The sequence below is a fragment of the Desarmillaria tabescens genome (genome assembly GCF_030435595.1).
Source record: "Desarmillaria tabescens strain CCBAS 213 chromosome Unknown EV420scaffold_73, whole genome shotgun sequence".
Taxonomy (NCBI): domain Eukaryota; kingdom Fungi; phylum Basidiomycota; class Agaricomycetes; order Agaricales; family Physalacriaceae; genus Desarmillaria; species Desarmillaria tabescens.
Window position 1 is genome coordinate 149,387 of NW_026848372.1, and position 18,178 is coordinate 167,564.

General features: G+C 49.4%; 5 protein-coding genes across 5 annotated transcripts; 3 read left to right on the forward strand and 2 right to left on the reverse strand.

The window, feature by feature from the left end:
* Window positions 1-3,644: 3,644 nt before the first annotated feature.
* Window positions 3,645-5,342, forward strand: EV420DRAFT_1341517 (uncharacterized protein; the record flags this gene model as incomplete). Its single annotated transcript, XM_060468939.1, has 5 exons — window positions 3,645-4,328; window positions 4,411-4,519; window positions 4,574-4,865; window positions 4,914-5,155; window positions 5,216-5,342. Coding segments are annotated over exons 1-5 (1,284 nt in total), but the record flags the coding sequence as incomplete, so codon positions are not given.
* A 503-nt stretch (window positions 5,343-5,845) lies between these two features.
* EV420DRAFT_1580999 (uncharacterized protein) lies at window positions 5,846-8,346 on the reverse strand. Its single transcript, XM_060474647.1, has 6 exons — window positions 8,011-8,346; window positions 7,856-7,957; window positions 6,966-7,807; window positions 6,846-6,912; window positions 6,630-6,798; window positions 5,846-6,575 (listed from the first exon to the last, which is right to left on the reverse strand). The coding sequence occupies exons 1-6, from the start codon at window positions 8,294-8,296 to the stop codon at window positions 6,083-6,085; spliced, it is 1,959 nt and encodes a 652-aa protein (XP_060323796.1). The 5' UTR covers window positions 8,297-8,346; the 3' UTR covers window positions 5,846-6,082.
* Window positions 8,347-8,420: 74 nt separating this feature from the next.
* Window positions 8,421-11,015, forward strand: EV420DRAFT_1769154 (uncharacterized protein; the record flags this gene model as incomplete). Its single annotated transcript, XM_060481007.1, has 8 exons — window positions 8,421-9,025; window positions 9,086-9,157; window positions 9,208-9,363; window positions 9,411-9,485; window positions 9,561-10,020; window positions 10,071-10,213; window positions 10,264-10,501; window positions 10,561-11,015. Exons 1-8 carry the CDS (start codon window positions 8,537-8,539, stop codon window positions 11,013-11,015), a joined length of 2,088 nt encoding a protein of 695 aa, XP_060323797.1. The 5' UTR covers window positions 8,421-8,536.
* A 399-nt stretch (window positions 11,016-11,414) lies between these two features.
* On the forward strand, window positions 11,415-14,033 carry EV420DRAFT_1581002 (uncharacterized protein). The gene is made up of 8 exons (XM_060474648.1): window positions 11,415-11,904; window positions 11,959-11,973; window positions 12,022-12,262; window positions 12,310-12,868; window positions 12,927-13,416; window positions 13,482-13,667; window positions 13,722-13,794; window positions 13,847-14,033. The coding sequence occupies exons 1-8, from the start codon at window positions 11,659-11,661 to the stop codon at window positions 13,906-13,908; spliced, it is 1,872 nt and encodes a 623-aa protein (XP_060323798.1). The 5' UTR covers window positions 11,415-11,658; the 3' UTR covers window positions 13,909-14,033.
* A 229-nt stretch (window positions 14,034-14,262) lies between these two features.
* On the reverse strand, window positions 14,263-16,676 carry EV420DRAFT_1623087 (Mechanosensitive ion channel-domain-containing protein; the record flags this gene model as incomplete). Its single annotated transcript, XM_060475899.1, has 9 exons — window positions 14,263-14,467; window positions 14,540-14,719; window positions 14,771-14,901; window positions 14,956-15,018; window positions 15,075-15,260; window positions 15,310-15,461; window positions 15,511-15,969; window positions 16,005-16,119; window positions 16,170-16,676. 9 exons carry the CDS (start codon window positions 16,674-16,676, stop codon window positions 14,263-14,265), a joined length of 1,998 nt encoding a protein of 665 aa, XP_060323799.1.
* Between the last annotated feature and the right edge of the window lie 1,502 nt (window positions 16,677-18,178).

Consider the following 18,178-nt stretch of genomic DNA (forward strand, 5'->3'; position numbering starts at 1 on the left):
GTATAGTACGCCTGTACACGCTGTGCCCAAGCCTCGTTCAGACGAGTTGAGGATGGTTTCAAACATGTCCGTGGGTCCCTACGCTCCCAACAGGATGATCCGGCATTCGGATATAGCTGGATCTCGCCTGGATAACCTGCACATGCTTTTCTCTGCGATTCTGCGGTACAGACGAAAGACGCCAGAAAACACACGAAAGGTCCTAGTGGTCTTCAAGTCCGACGTCTCAAAGGCCTATCGGCTGTGTCCAATGCACCCACTGTGGCAGCTCAAGCAGGTTGTGACCACAGGATATCTCACCAGCGAGCAGAAAGCTGCTGGTGGGGTTGAAAGTCTGGTCAGGACTGTCGACTGTAATAACAACTTTGGAGGGAGAGGTTCTTACCGCGTGTGGTACAGCGTCAATGGCCTCATCACTTGGATAGCCATAAACATCGAGAACATCAAGGATCTAGGCTGTTACGTGGACGACGACTTTGGGTTTGATGAGTGGCGAAAGCTTGAGTACTACAAACCATACGACGCATTCTACCCTTCGAAGCAGACCAAACTACTCAAGTTGTGGGACCGTCTTGGCGTTCCCCATAGCAAGCCTAAGCAGCTGTTTGGCTTGCAACTCGTTGTCATAGGATTCGACGTCGACCCAAACGCAATGACAGCAACCATGCCCGAGGACTCCAAAGCTGAGCTTGTACTCGCTATCCGGCATTTCGCATCGTCAAACCGCCGCAACCTGCAGGAATTCCAGCAGATTGCGGGATGGTCTAACTGGTCTTTCAATGTGTTCCCCCTCCTGAAGCCGGGGTTGTGTAACGTGTATGCCAAGATGGAGGGGAAGACGAATCCTTTCGCTGGAATTAGTCTCAATGCCGCGGTGAAGGATGACCTTGGCTGGCTTGCAGACCATATTGAAAAGTCTAGCGGAGTGTGCTGCTTTGACGAGTTTGACTGGGATCCTCTATCTGATGCTACTGTCACTATCCTCTGTGACGCTTGCCTGAGCGGCATGGGCTTCTGGGTGCCGAAAATCGCTTGCGGGTTTGTGTGTCTGACACCTGACTTGCCGGATGGAGAAGAAATCATCTTCTTTTTCGAGGCCTTGTGTGTATGTGCAGCGATTCATTGGATAGCAGAGACGCTCTCGCCAGAGCTGAGGAAGAGAGTTACGATCTTGACAGATAACTCGAACACCGTCGACATTTTTAATTCGCTGAAGGCGTCCCCCACCTATAATCCCATACTGAAGTCCGCCGTCGACGTGATGATCACTCACAGCATCGATTTGCGCGTTCTTCATATCCCGGGCTCAGAGAACGATGTCGCGGACGCTTTGTCGCGTTCACAGTTCTCAAAGGCCCGGGATCTTGTGCCCGATCTCATTATCCTGCCGTTCTCACCCCCTCACGACATGCTGGGGGCATCAAGATGTTGATAGACGTCACTCCCGGGTCCAGACAGAGGGTTCGTGAGCCCTGGACCCTGGAGAAACTCCATCACGAGCGGTGCCTCGCTCTAGGCTCCGCTATTGACACATCAACCCTGGGACCATATAACTCTGCGCTAAACTCTTACATCACCTTCTGCAAAATCCACAATTTCCCCGTGAAACCAACCGAAGACACGCTCAGCTACTATGTCGTGTTCATGTCTGCCCATATCAAGCCCGACTCTGTCAGTTCATACCTGTCTGGAATATGTAACCGACTTGAAAATATCTTCCCCGACGTCCGCGAAGTCAGAAACTCTCCAATGGTCAGCCACACACTTAAAGGATGCAAAAGACTGAAAGGCTCAGAGGTCAAGCGGAAATCCCCTCTCTCTCGCGACAACATCCGTCATGCGATCAAGACCCTGGGCCAATCCACCGACTATGATGACTGCTTATTCCTCGCACTGCTAGTGACCGGATTCAATGGCCTTCTTCGGCTCGCAGAACTCAGCATGCCAGATGCGAAAAAAGCACGCAATTGGCGGAAGATCACCCGGAGAACGACAGTGGAGTGGCTCTCTGAGGGTTACGCATTCCTCCTGCCAGCGCACAAAGCCGACACCTTGTTTGAAGGGAATAAGGTCATTATCCCGGAGGACGACGACCCCACCGTCAACCCCCTCCCTGTTTTCCGGCGTTATCTCAAACGCAGGGACGATCGACACCTTGTTCACCTGGCACTGTGGGTAACCGCTACGGGTGCTGTCCCGATGCGCTCCTGGTTCATGAGGAGGTTGCGCCAGATTTTCCCGACCAAGAAGATCGCTGGCCAGTCCATGCGGGCTGGCGGTGCCACAGACTTGGCCGAGCGAGGGGTGCTCCCATACCTCATACAGGCGCGTGGTCGTTGGTCCTCAGACGCATTCAGAATATACATCCGAAAAAACCCAGTCTTGCTGCTAGCGATGATCGACTCACGAGCGCCCTCGTTCTAACAGCCACCACGTACATTCCCCATGCACTTCAGTTCTATTACCATATAGCGCTCATACATGCGGTGCCCGGTTTTCCCCCAATTTGACTTGTGCCCAGAAGGGCAATTTTTCCGTAAACTTGCACGATAAGTCGGACACTCGTCGACCAATTAGTCGGGTTTAAAGAAATTTGTTTACACAAGTCTAATTGGTACGGGTTTCTCGTCACTCGGGTCTCCCTCTGCTTCTCACGCTTTTCTACAGGCGTCGGCCGCTCCTCAGCACGTAATTCCCATATCTATGATGTGCGGTTTCAGCCTCCCCACGGGAGCCTCCCCCCGGGAGTCTCAGCCGTCTCACCAGTGAGTGCGAGCCACAGTACTGAGGTACAGCGGAAGCTAACGGGCATCTAGCTTCCTCGCCGTGTCTCATTCCAATGGACTATATCTACCTGGCAGAATCGGCGAGAATCCTTATCGCTCTCGTTGACCTGCCAGGTACGTTTTCTCTTTCTTTCGTAGTGAACCTTAGCTTACCATATGCTCTCGTTGACCTGACAGAGCTTTCCGTGTGTTCTCGCACCCACCCTCGACATTACTAGGACATTGGACACGTAGTTACTTTATTGGACTTAAACTACCACAACGGACTTAGATACTTTACGGACTCATGTGCAGTAATGTCTCCCTCCCGGCGCTCAGATCGGTCGAGCAAGACGTAAAGCTTAAGATCCGAAGTCCCGACGGTCGACCCGGCGGTCCCGCTGAGCACGTGACAAGACGCGTTTAACCGGCCTTTTAACCGTCTGTGGTCGATTAGACTTACTAACAGAGAATACAGCGTGGATCGAGCGTTTCGAAGTTTATAAAAACATAGATGTCAACTACTAGGGTCCTTTCTTTGAGTGACGCGTCAAGTACTTGTAATTAATTCGTCAGTGGTCACTAGTAACTAGTTACCATTTGGCATTATGATCAAGCTGAGGCTCTCAGATAGTATGGATTTTATGACAGCTTGCAAGACCTCAAGCGATACCTCCAGCAGCCATAAATATGTATTTTTCTAAGCAGGCATGCAGTCGAAATGGAGAAGTAGAACTTGAAGGAAACGTTAGGAATTGAAGCAGCACAAACATCCAAGATGTGCGGATTCTCCGTAAACATGCATTGATAACGAGGAGGATCTCTGGGCAGATAAATACAGCACAAAGAATTAACAGAGGATTGTGAGCGGCAAGCCGTAAGAAGACCGAAATGACGAAAAGTAGTAAACATAGGATCAGCCGATCATGGCTGTGCTAAGCATTGTGCTTGTTTATCTGTCCCGACCAAGGCAAATAATGAGCTCGTTGCGAGATTTCAACCTGATACCACCGTCGTCTATCGTCGCGTGCTCTGCGTGAGCAACCCCGATGTCTATGTTTCCCTTCACATTCAAGTTATCCGTTCCCGGCATAACCAATCCATTTTCTGCCCAAGCCGCCGCTCCATCGTCTTCTAGTGTCTCTGCTACCGATCAGCCGATTCCAGTACCGGAACAAGGTTTCAACAACGGAAAGAGCGTCCATAGACAGCGCCCACCGACACGTTCAACATCACCAGTTCCTCAAGTACTGCGGAAGAGAGGATGGGAGCCCTCTTTTGCCGAGCCGAGCCTCTCTACCACCACTCTGGCATCATCAAGCGGATATCTTGACACCCCTTCAAAATACCGAGACATGGCGGAGCTGACGCAGGACGAGTTTCATGAAATTGAAGCGATGGCGGCAGGTGTGTTACCCGTTATCCTTCAGTTCAGTCTGTCTCTGTTTCATTGCATGTGTTTGCCTTGCCGCAATCAAGGGCTGCCTTCAGTCCAGCTTCTGGCCCATGCCACATCGTGTACCTTGCATGCTGTGGTTGGATATATGATGGCGAGCACCCCTGGTACATCTTTCTCATCTCTCTCACGTTCGTTGTTGACAAGGCCTTGTGCTAATGCCCTCTCTTGTTTTTGTTATCCATGTAGAACTCCCACCGTCTGCAAAACGTCGTCGCGGCCTTGCTGGCACTATTGTCTCAACCGCTCTCAGTGCTGCATTGATAGGGACTGCAGTGGGAATCACCGTCTATCGATTGTGAGTTCAGTTCATTCACATTCATCGCCAGACGCAGCTAAAGTGGCCTTGCAGGTGGCGAGACCGCGGCAAGGAGCCAGCACGACTACTTGCACCACCACCTCCCTATCAACAGGGCGAATGGTCACCTCCACCAGAGGAACCTGTTGCAGAACCCAAGGCCCTAAGTGTCATGCCTTCCACTCCGCGACGTAAACGGCACGCAGTTGGCTCCGTCAAACGGACGCAGAGCCTTCGTCGAGCACGGCTACGGGCCAGCGCATACACATCTCCCCCACCACAACCCGCTCCTATCTTCCCTTCCACCTCACATCGTCCTGCTCCAGAAGACAGTGTAGAGGATCAGGTATGACTAATCTGATCAAGCTTTGACTTCATCTAACTATAGCTGTAGATGGATTGGATTGGCGACAAACTTTCCAGGCTCATTGAGGAAGGCAAAAAGGCACTTGGTAGAGAGGTTGTCGTCATGAGCGAAGATCCAGCAGACGAAGTGGATGATGGCAATGACGACTGGGAGGAAGACGGTGCCCCACGTCCATCACGAAGATCTGCCTCTCCACGAAAACGGCGGCCCCACGACATCATCGCACCACCATCCTACTCTTCTGGACCCCCCTCTGCACCCCCTCATACGTCACAATTTAACCTCGGGTCGCAGCCAATCCCGATTGCTGGGTCAAAATCTCACTCGAGAGACGCTGGTGCCGGGTTCATGTCGACTCCCAGTAGCTTCAAGTTTGGTGACGACTCTCGAGTGTCGGAGAGTCCACTGCTTAGGGAGTCCATGGAGCAAGCCCGTGCTCGAGTTCTGAGAAATCGGGGACTGTAGAGGCTGGCCCTTGCCTCTCGTTCCCATTCACGAACTAGACTCACGTCTCGATCCCCCTCTTCTCCTTTCTCCTTTATCTTATTGCCATGGAGTCTCTGACCGAATGTTTGCTTAATTTATCATTGACGACACTCGCTACGCCCACTATTCTTATGCATTGACATACACACACTATGCTTATATATGACTTGGTTGGAAGAATATCATGGAATCGACATCTATTGTATCAGTATTTTGCTTTCGTACTGCGTATGTAGGCTGGAATGAAGGGTCGTTGCAACGGCAGAGACCGCTTGTTTGTATTCGTGCTTGGACTCAATTGGTTATATCAGTACCACATATCCCTGTATTATTGTGTAATATGAGGTTTCCGATGTCAAATTTGAGCGTTCTGAACAGCTTATAATCATATGGAAATTCAAGCGATTGGTACCTTGAGCGCTTGAGCTCTCGAACTTGCGCTGTACCCCATGTGAAACTCCTGATACATAGTACCCGCTGCTTTAATTCTTGAAATCTGGACTCGGATCCGCAGGATCTGATATGCAAAAGGATGAACGCAAGCAGCTGCAGCTGCACCGTTAACAAAGAAGGCTCTTATACATTCTATCTCACCGTCCATGGTATTAAATCCAAGCCTCTGTCCACCCAATTTCGTAAGTGAACCCAACCCAACCATCAAATAATGAAAGATAATATACGATACAGAACAAACCGTCCATGATATACAACTATGACAAAACCTGATGCATCTCCACACAATCTTCCGGAGATCTGAATACGCGAAAAGGTATATGTTTCGGGATCATCGCTCTCGCACTATAAACGCGCATCTGCAGCTCTATTTGCTTCCTCTCCGCCTCTGTCAGACGAGAAGGCGTCCGGGGATTTGACAAGAAGTACGATCCTGATCCCGACGACTCTTTCTCAGCGATTGAATCCGGTTCGTCAGTTAGAGGATACGCAAAGTAGTCGCTGTTAGCCTGGCTCGATTCTTTGCGGGAAGTTGTAGGCGTTCGAACGGCGTACATCGTAGAATACGTTCCCGAAGTCGAACGTCGAGAAGCACGCATAGTTCCTGACTCGGTACCGTACGCTGGGGGTGCAGAGCGTAACTCGATTTCCCCTGTAGGGTGTGATCCCGTTGGATCTTCGAGAGGTTCTCCATTATGCGCATGTCGTATGAACACGGCCAGAATCTGTTCAGGTCTCTGACTGGCAAACCTAGAAGTAGGGTAACCATTAATTTCAATCCTCACGTGCTATGAAGATACCCACTCTGCGTAAAGCTCCATATCTTGCTCGCCGGTATCACCAATGAGTATGAAACGAGAGTGGGGAAATGAGTCTAGAATGTCAAGAACGGCGTTACGTTTACGTGCAGCGGGAGCCGATAGTAAGCCACTAAATAAGGACCGGCCTGCGTAGGACTTGAGTTTTATCGAACCTGAGGTTAATCAGCAGTCCATTCCGCAAAAAGCTGTAGTCTCATACCTGGAGGTAGGTGGGCGATGTTAAGAAAATCCCCTAGAACAGGTAACAACTCAAAAGGGCCATTTGACTGCAAGACAGGTTCATTAATCATTGATGTCACACGAGGAGGTAGACGCGTACCACGTAATGGAAGCGGACACCTTTATTCCACATCCTGGTATACCACTGTCCCATTCCTGGTATAACAAGGTCATCCAGATCCTTGACGAAAACGTTGCGGAAAACACTGCGTGCACCTCCAGGCACGTCCGAGTGTTTGATGGTATCATCGATGTCCGATATAACACGAATAGGGCAGTGGGTCAAAGGGATTCTAGCAGTGACTATCGGCGAGACAGGTTTTGGGACAACAAAATCCATAGCCGTCGAGGTACTAGGGGGTGATGGTGGTGGCAGAAGTCGAGCTGCAACTATCAGCTCATGCTCGACGTTAGATTCACCGAATGCTATGTGAAGCGCGCCGGGATGCTGACACATATCTTCCCATCTGATGGTGAACCGCATTTGAAAACTCCCGTCTGCCGCCGTAGGAACGTCCTGGGATGCGATAGGACCGTTGCTCATTGGATCATCCAAGGCATTGAGAGGTTTTGGAAAGAGACAGATGTTCACCAACCGATTGGCAAGAACCGAGGACCAAAAAGGCTGCAGCCTAGCTTCCAAATTGGCATGAAACTTGCGCAGGTCGCCCGATAGTTTCGTCATGGAGTCACGGTCAGCAGGAGGTTGTACGTCGTATGAGGAAGACCGAGAGGGCAGAGAAGAGAGATCTACAGAGGGTTGGCTCTGATTGAGTCGTTGAAACTGTCTCTCGAGTGCCTCTACTTCGAACTCCTCCGTGATGTCCTGCGGCCGAGGTGGTAGCTTGATGGTGCCCAGTAGTTCTTCAGTAGAAGCGCTGGCTAGGCCTGACGAGCCCTCCGCCCGACCTTCCGACTCTAGCTTAGGCAACGAGGCAAAACCTGATGATACCAGTCAACAAGAAAGGCAGGCAAAAGGGTTGACCGCACTTTTTGCTAGACTCATAAAGGCCTTCTGAGACCGACTTGCTGACTCCTGCGACCTATGGACGGAAGCAAATCCCGAGATGTAGACGTCAACCTCGAATGGACCTGACCGATAATTATTTAGTACCCGAAAGAAAAGAAAGAATATGAATTCGCACCTTCTTTCTCATGGTTGTCGGACAAGTATCTCCTCGCCGCCCATCCAGGGAATAGAGCAATCTTCTCTGTTCCTGGGCTGCCATTATATGACAGTTTATTAATATTGCTAATCTTCTGTCCAGCCCATTCCTTCCAAGATTGCCCGTTCTCAGTATCAACGCCGAGTCGCCGTTGAAGTGTAATATTCCGAGCCCGGAGGTCCTTCTGCGCGACGTATCCCTTTAAACGGCTGGATGCAGAGGATGCCAGCGATTTCCAGGAGGTAGGCATCTCTTCAGACATCATGGTTTCAGGACATGTTGTGATGGAAGCTGTTGAGACAGTGCGCGAATACGGGATACCGGCATCGTCTACTGCATTCGGCTAGGTCCGTTTCACCTCGAACTTAAAATAGTTACTTGGTTTATGTCATCATTCATGTAACCTCTCTTAAACTTACAAGACCTCCTGTCTCTCACCTCCCTCCATTATACTGAACCACCCACCCAAGTGCCTTCTGCAATTGGCTTGAGGCATTGTACTCTCATGTCGGAGTACAGAGCAGATATAATCCAACAACTTGGGAGGATTCCAGAGGTCTCCTTGGAGTACTTTGAAAAATTCGTGCTTCCTCATACTGCCTATCTTGATCACATAGACGACATCATAGCTATTCTCCGGGATGATGGAATACTGGCGGCTACTGACGATAATTCTGGACTGTGGTGGGCTGACTTTCCTGTCGATCCAAAATACAGCGAAAATTCAGAACAGGAGACTTTCATGTGTATGGCAGCCATTGCTGCGGCTGTTGTCAAAGCCGCTCAGCAGGTCCTTCCTGGATATCGAAACCCTACAACTGCGATGGAATGCACTAGAGCTCATCAGCCGGCTGTCTCAGACTCGAAAGAGTGCGATGGATCACTCGTCCCTGATGGATACTACAGACTTTTGCAATCTAGGCATCCAACATATGTTCAAGACGCGAGATCCATGATGGTAGTCGATGTGTCAATGTCTGCTGACTTAGACCCGGTTAGTGACATTGCCGTCTCTGATCAAACTCTGCTCACTACGCGTCCGTCTCGATGATAGGATATCATGACTTATAATATGACGACGCTAGAAGAATATTCGCGGAATGACCATACTAGCAACAAGAATGATGTAAGCCTGTTACTTCGCTATTTATATCTTTCCCTTGAATTGTTGAACAGAACATCGCAAAACTGGTAGAGAATACGACTGAGGTGATGCATGCAGACCCTACCCGTCGTTTCATGTTTGGGACGACGATTGAAAATACCCAAGCTAGCTTCTGGTTCTTCTCACGAGCTATTATACTTGTCTCCGAGTCGTTCAATTTCATCAAGGTACCTCTTAATGTCTAACCGTAAATGCACCAGCTAATCATATACAGGACTACACTCACCTCATCCATTATATACTTTCGCTGACATTCGCAACTGAGGAGGAACTTGGCTTCGATCTATCTGTGACTCGTGTTGCCTATCCGTTCCCCGAGGATCCCTCGGCATATGCAATTTAATATGACTATCGCGTCGGCGAGAACACGTATCGAACGGTCGAATGTCTTAGCTCCTTCCGCACCAATAGCGTGGCAACTCGCGCAACCCGGGTTTGGAAGGCGTTCCAGCTCAACGACCCTCAATACCGAGAACGCGCACTAAAGGATGTCTGGATACCTTCTGATGCCAAAACTGAACTGGAAATCCAGCAAGACATCTCTCGCAGCATTGAGGAAAATGAACCAGGCATCAGCAAGGACTATCGAAAGCATTTTATGAACATCCTGGACTGCGAAGTGGTACGGACTTCACGAAACGATGATGACGACATGGCGGTGTTCGTGCGTGCACTTGTAGAGTCCATTGGCGATACCTCACACACTCAATGTCTTCACAAAGGCAGAAAGCATGTCCGTGTAGTATTCGCAGATGTCGGTATGCCCCTTTATCACGTTCAGCATCACAATATCCTGTTCTCAGCTCTCAGAGATGCCTTGAAAGGTCACACGGTCCGCTCTTATCTTTCATTTATACTAACTCGTCTTTTGTAGGTCTTTATTATCTCTTCTTGGGTCATTACGTTCACCGTGACATCTCTGCCGAGAACATACTCCTCTGCAATGGAATAGCCAAGATATCCGACCTTGAATACGCGCAAAGGTTCTTATTCGGGTCGAAAAAGGATCCGAAAACAGTGCGTGTGTATTTCTTTAGCTTTCTACCTGAAGCTCAAGCCGTTGATAGGGAACTCCGAGATACATGGCTGTGGAAGTGCAGGCAGCCACGTACCTCCTCTATAAACCGGCAAGATCGTTTGAAAACTTTGGACAGAAACTGGTCAAACGATTTTTTCACAACTACATACATGATATCGAATCTCTGTTCTGGATTGGGTTTCATGTGTTGTTCTCGACTATCCCAGCGGCCTACACCTATGCACAGAATGCGACCGGCAACGCGAGTTGTTGGACATTTTCTTTCCGTGCCACCTCGACGGCGGATCTTCTCGAACTGCACTCATCGTCGACCATAAGGATCTAGATGCGGTGGAATCCCTTCCTCTTGACTACCAACCTGCCGCTCGTGCCTGTTTTCATATACGGGACATCATAAGTTATCTCTACTACCAAGTAGAACAGCAGGCGGATTTCCTTCAGCATGAACATTTCCACATTGTCTATCATCCCGCGAAACCCCAGCTAGATCTGTCTGAGGCCTTCCAAGCTGCTGCAAAAGTTGCGTACGATGGCGAGACCCAACTCCTACCTCCTATAAATGTTATCATTCGTAGGCCACGTCAACTACCTGTGAAGGCCGAGAACGACGGCGACTGTGCTGCTGATCCAACTCAGTATATCGGCGAAGGGACTCAAGTGGCTAGCAAGAAGCGTAGGACGAGTGTAGTGATGGAGAAGGTCACCGGGCAAGCTTGCAGTAATGAAGACGGCCCATCGGTGCAAGGCATCCACAGCGTAGGAAAGAGAAGACGTTTTTAGAGCATGTTGAAGTAGAATAATTTGAAGATAGGTTTCACAGCCACCAGTGAGACGGCTGTGGCGCTTTTATTTCACACTATTTGATCTTATTTTACCGTAACTTGACTTCGTACCTGCGACCACAACCACCACGTCCTGCGTATTTTACTCTGGAATACCTTCATTCGAACCGCTCAACCACGTTTCCTTCGACCGCTGCGCCTGTTTTAACAGAATAGACATTATTCAAGATGAAATGAAACCCTCGCGTATGCATGTATTACTGGACACTACCTGGCGTACACGAGCGGGTGACCTGTAAGGATTTACTCTCGAGATCCTGCCGTCGTCGACCTCTTTGGGTTTGCTATACCGGAGTAGACGGGCCGGGCGGTGAAGCCATTTATACTCTGGCGATACCTTGCACCTAACCTCCGATGTCGGGCAGCTAACACCGACTAGATGCGACCTTGCAGCATTTTTGACACAATGTAGACGTAACCATCGAAGAAGACCGGCGCTCTGCATGTTCTCGAAGAATGCCGCCCTTCGACACGTTCCCCGCGGATGTTCCATTAGTTTATTTGCGGCGTCGTCCTGTACGCAGGCAATTCATTATCGATGCATCTCCCACCTTACTAAGCACTAACTATTACTCTTCGACATGCACAGAGCAAAGTCTATGCTTATCCGTCTCCAACGACCCGAGCCTGAGGCGCCCATGTCCGACTTGCAGTATGACATTTTCCCTCGTCGCTCGAGGCTGCTGTCGTTGGAAAGCCTCATGTCCTTTGGGATGGGCTCGGATCCCAATGGAGGGACACTATCTGGCGTAATGTGCGCGAATCAGAGCGGCTGGATGCACGGGTACAAGGGCTGTGTGGAGCCGGGACTAATGTCTTGTGCAGGGGTACGTGGCTCAATCTCATCAATTCAAGCAATAGCCGACCCGACCTGATTTCAGTGTTTTCTCGTCAAAGTCGGTAACTCAGCCCTAAATTTCTGACTCGGCTCACCTTTCGATCAGTATTGTTCCGAGCGATGTGAAAAGCAACATTGGCCTCGCCATCGTATGGCCTGTAACCACTTGTACCTCAAGCGTGATTGGCAACCGGCTTGGATACTAGAAAAGAGGAAGCCAAGGTTTCGTTCTAAAGACTTATCTACCCAGCACCTTTGGGGAGATGTCCCCGCTGTCGACATCTTGCGATTAGACTTCAATGAGGGTGACCAGGCGATATCCCGAAACTTTAAATTGTGCTTTGCTGGTATGTCCACTTTACTGTAGCGTACGCAATGCTGACATTTGCATCAGCCTCAGGAGACATTCGCAACCTTGTCGAGACGGTTAATGGCCTGCCCAAGCATTATAAGGGAAAGTGCGACATCTTACTCAACGACGTCGATCCCATCGTGGTGAACAGAAACCTCATCATCCTGTTTGCACTTCTTGGCTCTGGCCCGTCCATGGATGAAGCGGCTGAGCTCGCCACGCACCTCATGTACTCCGCAGCGCTTCCTGCCGCCGGCGCTTCCTTTGTACAGCGTTGTATCGACTACGTCTATGGCTCCAACTCTGACGGGGACATATCTTACCGCGTCGTCCTCTCTACTCGAGGCTCAGGGAAGATGAACTCATTACAGACGTCTGCGGGCATCAAACATCCCGTGGAGATGTTCAGGTCTTCTTACGACTTATCAGTGGCACTAAAATCCATGCGCAGAGCGTTTGCCGAGGCCTCTAGGTCGGATGACTATGATCGGTTGCTATCAAAACTAACTCCTGGACACCGACTCGCTATGAAACGTTTTCGAGAAACTGGCGTTCTAGCGCCCTTTTCTTTGAACACGAATACATTTATGCACCCGAATAGGTGCGTTATGCTACGAGTTCCCTGTCCATCAGTCCAAAAAAAACTGATCTTCTTCCAGATTGCTATTCTCAGTGAATGGAGATTGGTTGTCATCAGGAACTGCGAACCCTCTATGTGGCTGGGACATGTCGGCCGTTCAGCTGTCTGGCGAAAGGCATGGTGTGGAGTTTGCTGACATCTTCGGATGCCTGTTCTTCCACGTCAAAGACCAGCTCCGCGAATTCGCAAGAAGGATGAAGGACTTCAATATCCACCTCCACCTCACGCAGTTCGATGCCAAGATCCTATCGAAGGGGTTGTTCGCTGGGGTTGTACCGGCGTTTGAGGGACCTTGCTTTGACCGGGTGGATGCCTCAAATACAATGGACTCTGCGGGTATCAGAGCATGCTTGAACGACTGGGGTCCTTTGTTGAACAGGCAGAATGAATGTTCCGCGATTCTCATCCACTCGAAAACGTGGCATGCAGGTCGCCGAGATGGTTCCGCCCAGGCTCATCCGCGCACAGTCGAATGGCTAATGAAGAAGTATTGCAATATTCCCGGTCTGGTTAGTATCCTTCGACCCCTCAATCTCACCTCTCACCCAAATCCGCTCATTGTTTTTTTTTTTAGCCCAAACCGAATAGCCTGTTCAACCAGGGTTTGAGATCACCCCTGTTGCTGCACATGATTGAGTCTGTGGATGCGTTCTATGATCACGAGCCCGCGTTCCGGCGGTATCTGGAGGAGCATGACATGGATGTCACTACTGCGGCTTTGGGGCTACGATGTCGTGAGGCGCATACTATACACCCAAAGGTACGCTTTTTGGGATGCGAGTTTAATGGTTTCAGTCTGATGAGTATCCACCAGCGCTTCGGTGTCACCATAGGTCCCACTGACCAACGACTACCCGACCTGAGCAAGGACGAATTTTATCGCCTATGTACGTTCACGTTCATTCTCCCTGCGATGTCCGTTCTCACAGTCGTTCCTAGTTACGCTTGGCAATGCAAACCTATTGGTACGATTTTTGGAATTTGAGAACACGAAGGCATGAACGACGATTGGGAATGATTTAGCGATGAGAAACAGTTTAGAGATGGATAGAGACGAACATCGGAATCTTATGAAGGCGATATACCCTGTACCTATGAATGAATGGAAAAACTATGGTTACCCTCCCATCTGGCAACCCACTTAGGTAAGGAAGCCCTTCTGTATACGTCAATGAGTGGACGTTTGTCTACAAGAGCCTTGAGGCCTCACAAGTGCGAACCTGACACTGGGTGAATGGAATCCCCATTCTCCGACAACTTGTCTTTTGGATCCTTAGAAATCTTCTCTAGAAAAAGGGTCCAATAGATGTCCAAAAGAGATATAGCGATAGATAAAACTGTCTATAACATCAAACTCAACCAGGAGATGATGTCCTCGCATTCGCAGCCCCCGCCAAACTAAAACCTAACGGCGGACTATTCGTCACACCCCCAGGGACTGGACCCTTGGGCAACAACACCGGCTGCAAAGGCATCGCGTACCCCACATCCAGTTCCTCCAAAATAGTCTTCAGGTTCCTCATAAACGCTGTCCGCCTAGCCCATCTTCCCTCCCCAGTCCTGCCAATTCGGTCGATCTAGTGAAGAGAGAATCCAGAATTAGCTGGATGAGACCGAAGAGACGGGATACACGTACGTTCCATGGCCACGATAAGGTGGATCGCGTTCTGATTCACCATCTTGTCGATGTTGAGGTCAAACCCAGACCAGTCGCGGGAGTTGGTGTTTACAAAGGCCTTGAGTTTCGCTTTCAGTGCTTCGATAGTCTCTAAAGGCGTGTTATATGAGACCATCAAGGTCGTTGTTTCCCACCTGGAAGTATTAGATTAGATACCAGGCATATAGGGAGCAGGTACAGCGCACATGGAGTTACTACGCCTCAGGTTGTGCACCAACTTTGAACTCGCCAGGAGTTTATTTGGTGCGACGATTTCCTGACCATCTACACGGCGGAACGTGGTCGAGAAGAGGCCGAATTCACGTACGAAAAGAGGCTACAAATGATTTTAGTGCATGAGGCTACATAAGGGACCAGTGTGCTGTATTACCTGTTCGTCTATGAGAACGAGATCGCCAACATCGAAGACGTGCGTGGCAAAGATGAAAATGAGCTTAGAATGTCATCACATGAGTAACAATGTGAAGCAGATAACCGCAAGTCTCGCACCGATTCGAACAAAGTCGAGGCAGAGTTGCCGAAAACGAACGAGAAGCCCAGGATAATAGTTCCTAGGGGTACAAGCGATGATAGAGTATCACTTTTGTTGAATATAAGTAGACAGATAAAGATGATGCAGACGAGTGCCACAGCAAGAAGCACAGCATCGAGTTTGGACACCGCAGATCCGGCATCCTGTATACTCAGATGAGCAGGGTGATGCAGTGAGCAAGCAAGGTCGTACCTTCAAACTCGCTACCAATGCCTTCCTTTCCTTGTAGATACGTTGAACAGCTTCTCGCATTTCCTTCTTGCTTATATCACCATTTCCGTCCTTGTCGAAGATATCGAAAGCTTGTTGAGCTTCCAAAGTGGAACGGAAATACGGGAAGAAATCTGTATGGCCTGTCAGTTAATTCACTTGAATACACAACACATAACTTACCATCTACGATGAGATGCTCCCTTGGAGGGTAGGAGTCGCTGAGAGCGCTGAAAAGCTTCTTGGCTAATTTACGCGCAGAATGCAAATTCCCAAGTTCGCCTGACCGGTTAAACTTGGAATCCTTCAACGCCACCTGTCCGATGACCCCACTGACTTGATCCACGAAGACGCTCGCCATAGCCTTGTTTTTTCTCCTTCTGTTGCGGCCTTTGAAATTCTTTGGCCGAGTCTTCTCTGACTCCTGTGCCAAAGTATTGAGATCAACAGAGCTCGCAGGACTCTTATGTCCTTTCTTGACGTTGGGACCCTTCTTGTTCCATGCCCAGGGTTGAGAATTAGACAATCTATCGAGAGCTCGTAAAGCAAACTGATTCTCGGTCAGCCTATCGGCGAGGGCCTTCTGATGGAAGTTGATGGCAACAAAATGGAGGGCGAGTTTTTCGACGAGGAAGATGATCCCTGCGCCGAATAGAGCAGATATGAACGCGGTTGACAATAGTCCAATAAGAACCAGGGAGGGTGATAGATTCTGCGAATGACTGATAGACTGATCCATGCCCAGGATATGTCTAGCGCTAGCTTGAGCCAGCCTGAGACGGCGACAGCCAACTGATAATGCGGGGTCAGAACGAGAAAGGAACTATTTTTCGCGTCCGTACCTCAACTTGAATTTTGAGGCGCTCCACCTTGCCTCCAAGCATGACGACGAGGGCAATTATTAGTCGGGGAAGTAAATCCACGACCAGATATGTAGCACATCCAGCCGCCCAGATGATGGTCAACCACAGGGACCAGACGTGGACATGAATCCTTGCAGGACTGCTTCTAAACCGGAAGTGCACCACCAACAGGGGAGTGATCAATATTCCAGCCCCCAGTATACCAATTAACAAGGCCCGAACAGGCCTGGCAAGCTTCATAAAAGCAACATATATCGCCCTCCCTCTTCTAGCGCGAACCTCAGTCTGGTTCTTCTCGACAGCCTCCTCGTTTTCGTCCCAGTCAAATTCGTCAGATGTGTTGGTGGCAGTGGTATCGCTAGCGGCCTCAGAATCATTTACAATTTCATCGCGGTTAATGTCGTCCGTGTGCGGCAGAGGGTAAACAGGCTGGGGAGCAAAGTCGTGCTGCTTGGGCGTCTTCAAGGCATCGTCCTCGACGCCCATGGTGGTGGGAATGAAGAAAGGAGTGATCCGTTGGTCGTCGTCGTCATCGTTGGCGACAGGGGTGAGTATGGAGTGGCTCAATTGGCGTCGTTGCGAGGCAGTTCCATATGCGGCATGTATTTATAGAAAAGGGTGAGAATTTAGAAATTCGATTTTCGTTCCCTCCAGGGAACTTCCATACTGAGGTGGGGCTAATAATTCCTGGTCCTGTTAATAACATGTTATCAGGTCAAGAGAGGGCATTTATTCACAGGTTATTAACAGTTAATAAATTTCTTGTGAAATGATGCGAATAACACACGAAGAAAGCGTTTTCTAGCAAGCTAATAACAAAATGCTGTTAATGAACAACGATCTCAGCTCGATGATGGTAGAAGACTGTATTAGAAGTACCTGTTAATGAACAACGATCTACGTAGTATCATAAGCACCAATGAAATAAGTAACAAAGGAAGAACGTACCTTAGTCTCCAGTCGATGATGGTAGTAGAAGACTGAGGTACGGCGATGAAAAATGAACGGGTAAATACCATGGTAGTGATCGCGCTATTCAATACGAGCTACCAACCCAAAATTAGAATCCATCCGAGGAGTCCGACAGAGGGCGTCGACTGATCCTCTCGACAAATGCTAGTTAAAAAAATCCAGAACTACTTGTGGACTGAGTCAACTCATGATCCTCTCTAGTCCCTCTTAAGTGTTTCCCGACACCGTTTACAAGGTTCCATGACCATTGGTGACTCTGTTGAATGTGAAAACGTTGGTGCAGCACCTACTTCTAAAGCTGGCGCACGAAGAAGGGTCGAGATTCATGTTTCCGAGTTCGATCGTGTGCTGGGGGTGGCGAGAAAAGGTATGGTTTTTTGTGTCTGGTGGTGTTGGTGTTGGTATTGGTACCGGCACAAGGTCCCAGTAAGGAACGGCCGGGTCCACAGCCCAAACATGGCAAGCTACGCGCTGTGGCCACGAAGGCTCATACCGTTGTGATCACACTGTTGAGTGCGTCGCGCGGAGTAGAGACACAACGTGGGGAATATAATCAATGCAATCAATCAAGGTCTATATAGGGGTACAGCACTAAAGATACGGAAAACATCAAATACACATTTTGCCAAAGAACCGATGATTTTCATATCATCTGCGTCGAGAAGAGTGAATGGCTTCATATCCAGGTACGGCGCGACGTAGCAAGTGAGCCAACAAATCGGAGGTGAGTAGGAAAATATTTACGGAAAAAATCCGAACGTAAATCTACCAGGGAGGGAGATCCTTTGCAATACAGCAAGACATGGGCTTCGTCCTCAATCTCGACATAAACATTGTGAATGGGGGACGGGAGGACGACAGCATTCACTCCACCTCAGAATCTCCACTGCAAGGGTATGGGAAGAAGTCAAACAAAGGAACGAGAGCCTTCCTGTGTGGTAATCGTTGCGGTGTCATGGGAGAGGAAGAAAGGACGTCGATGCAACGTCAATGCGTCCTCATGCAATGATGGAACC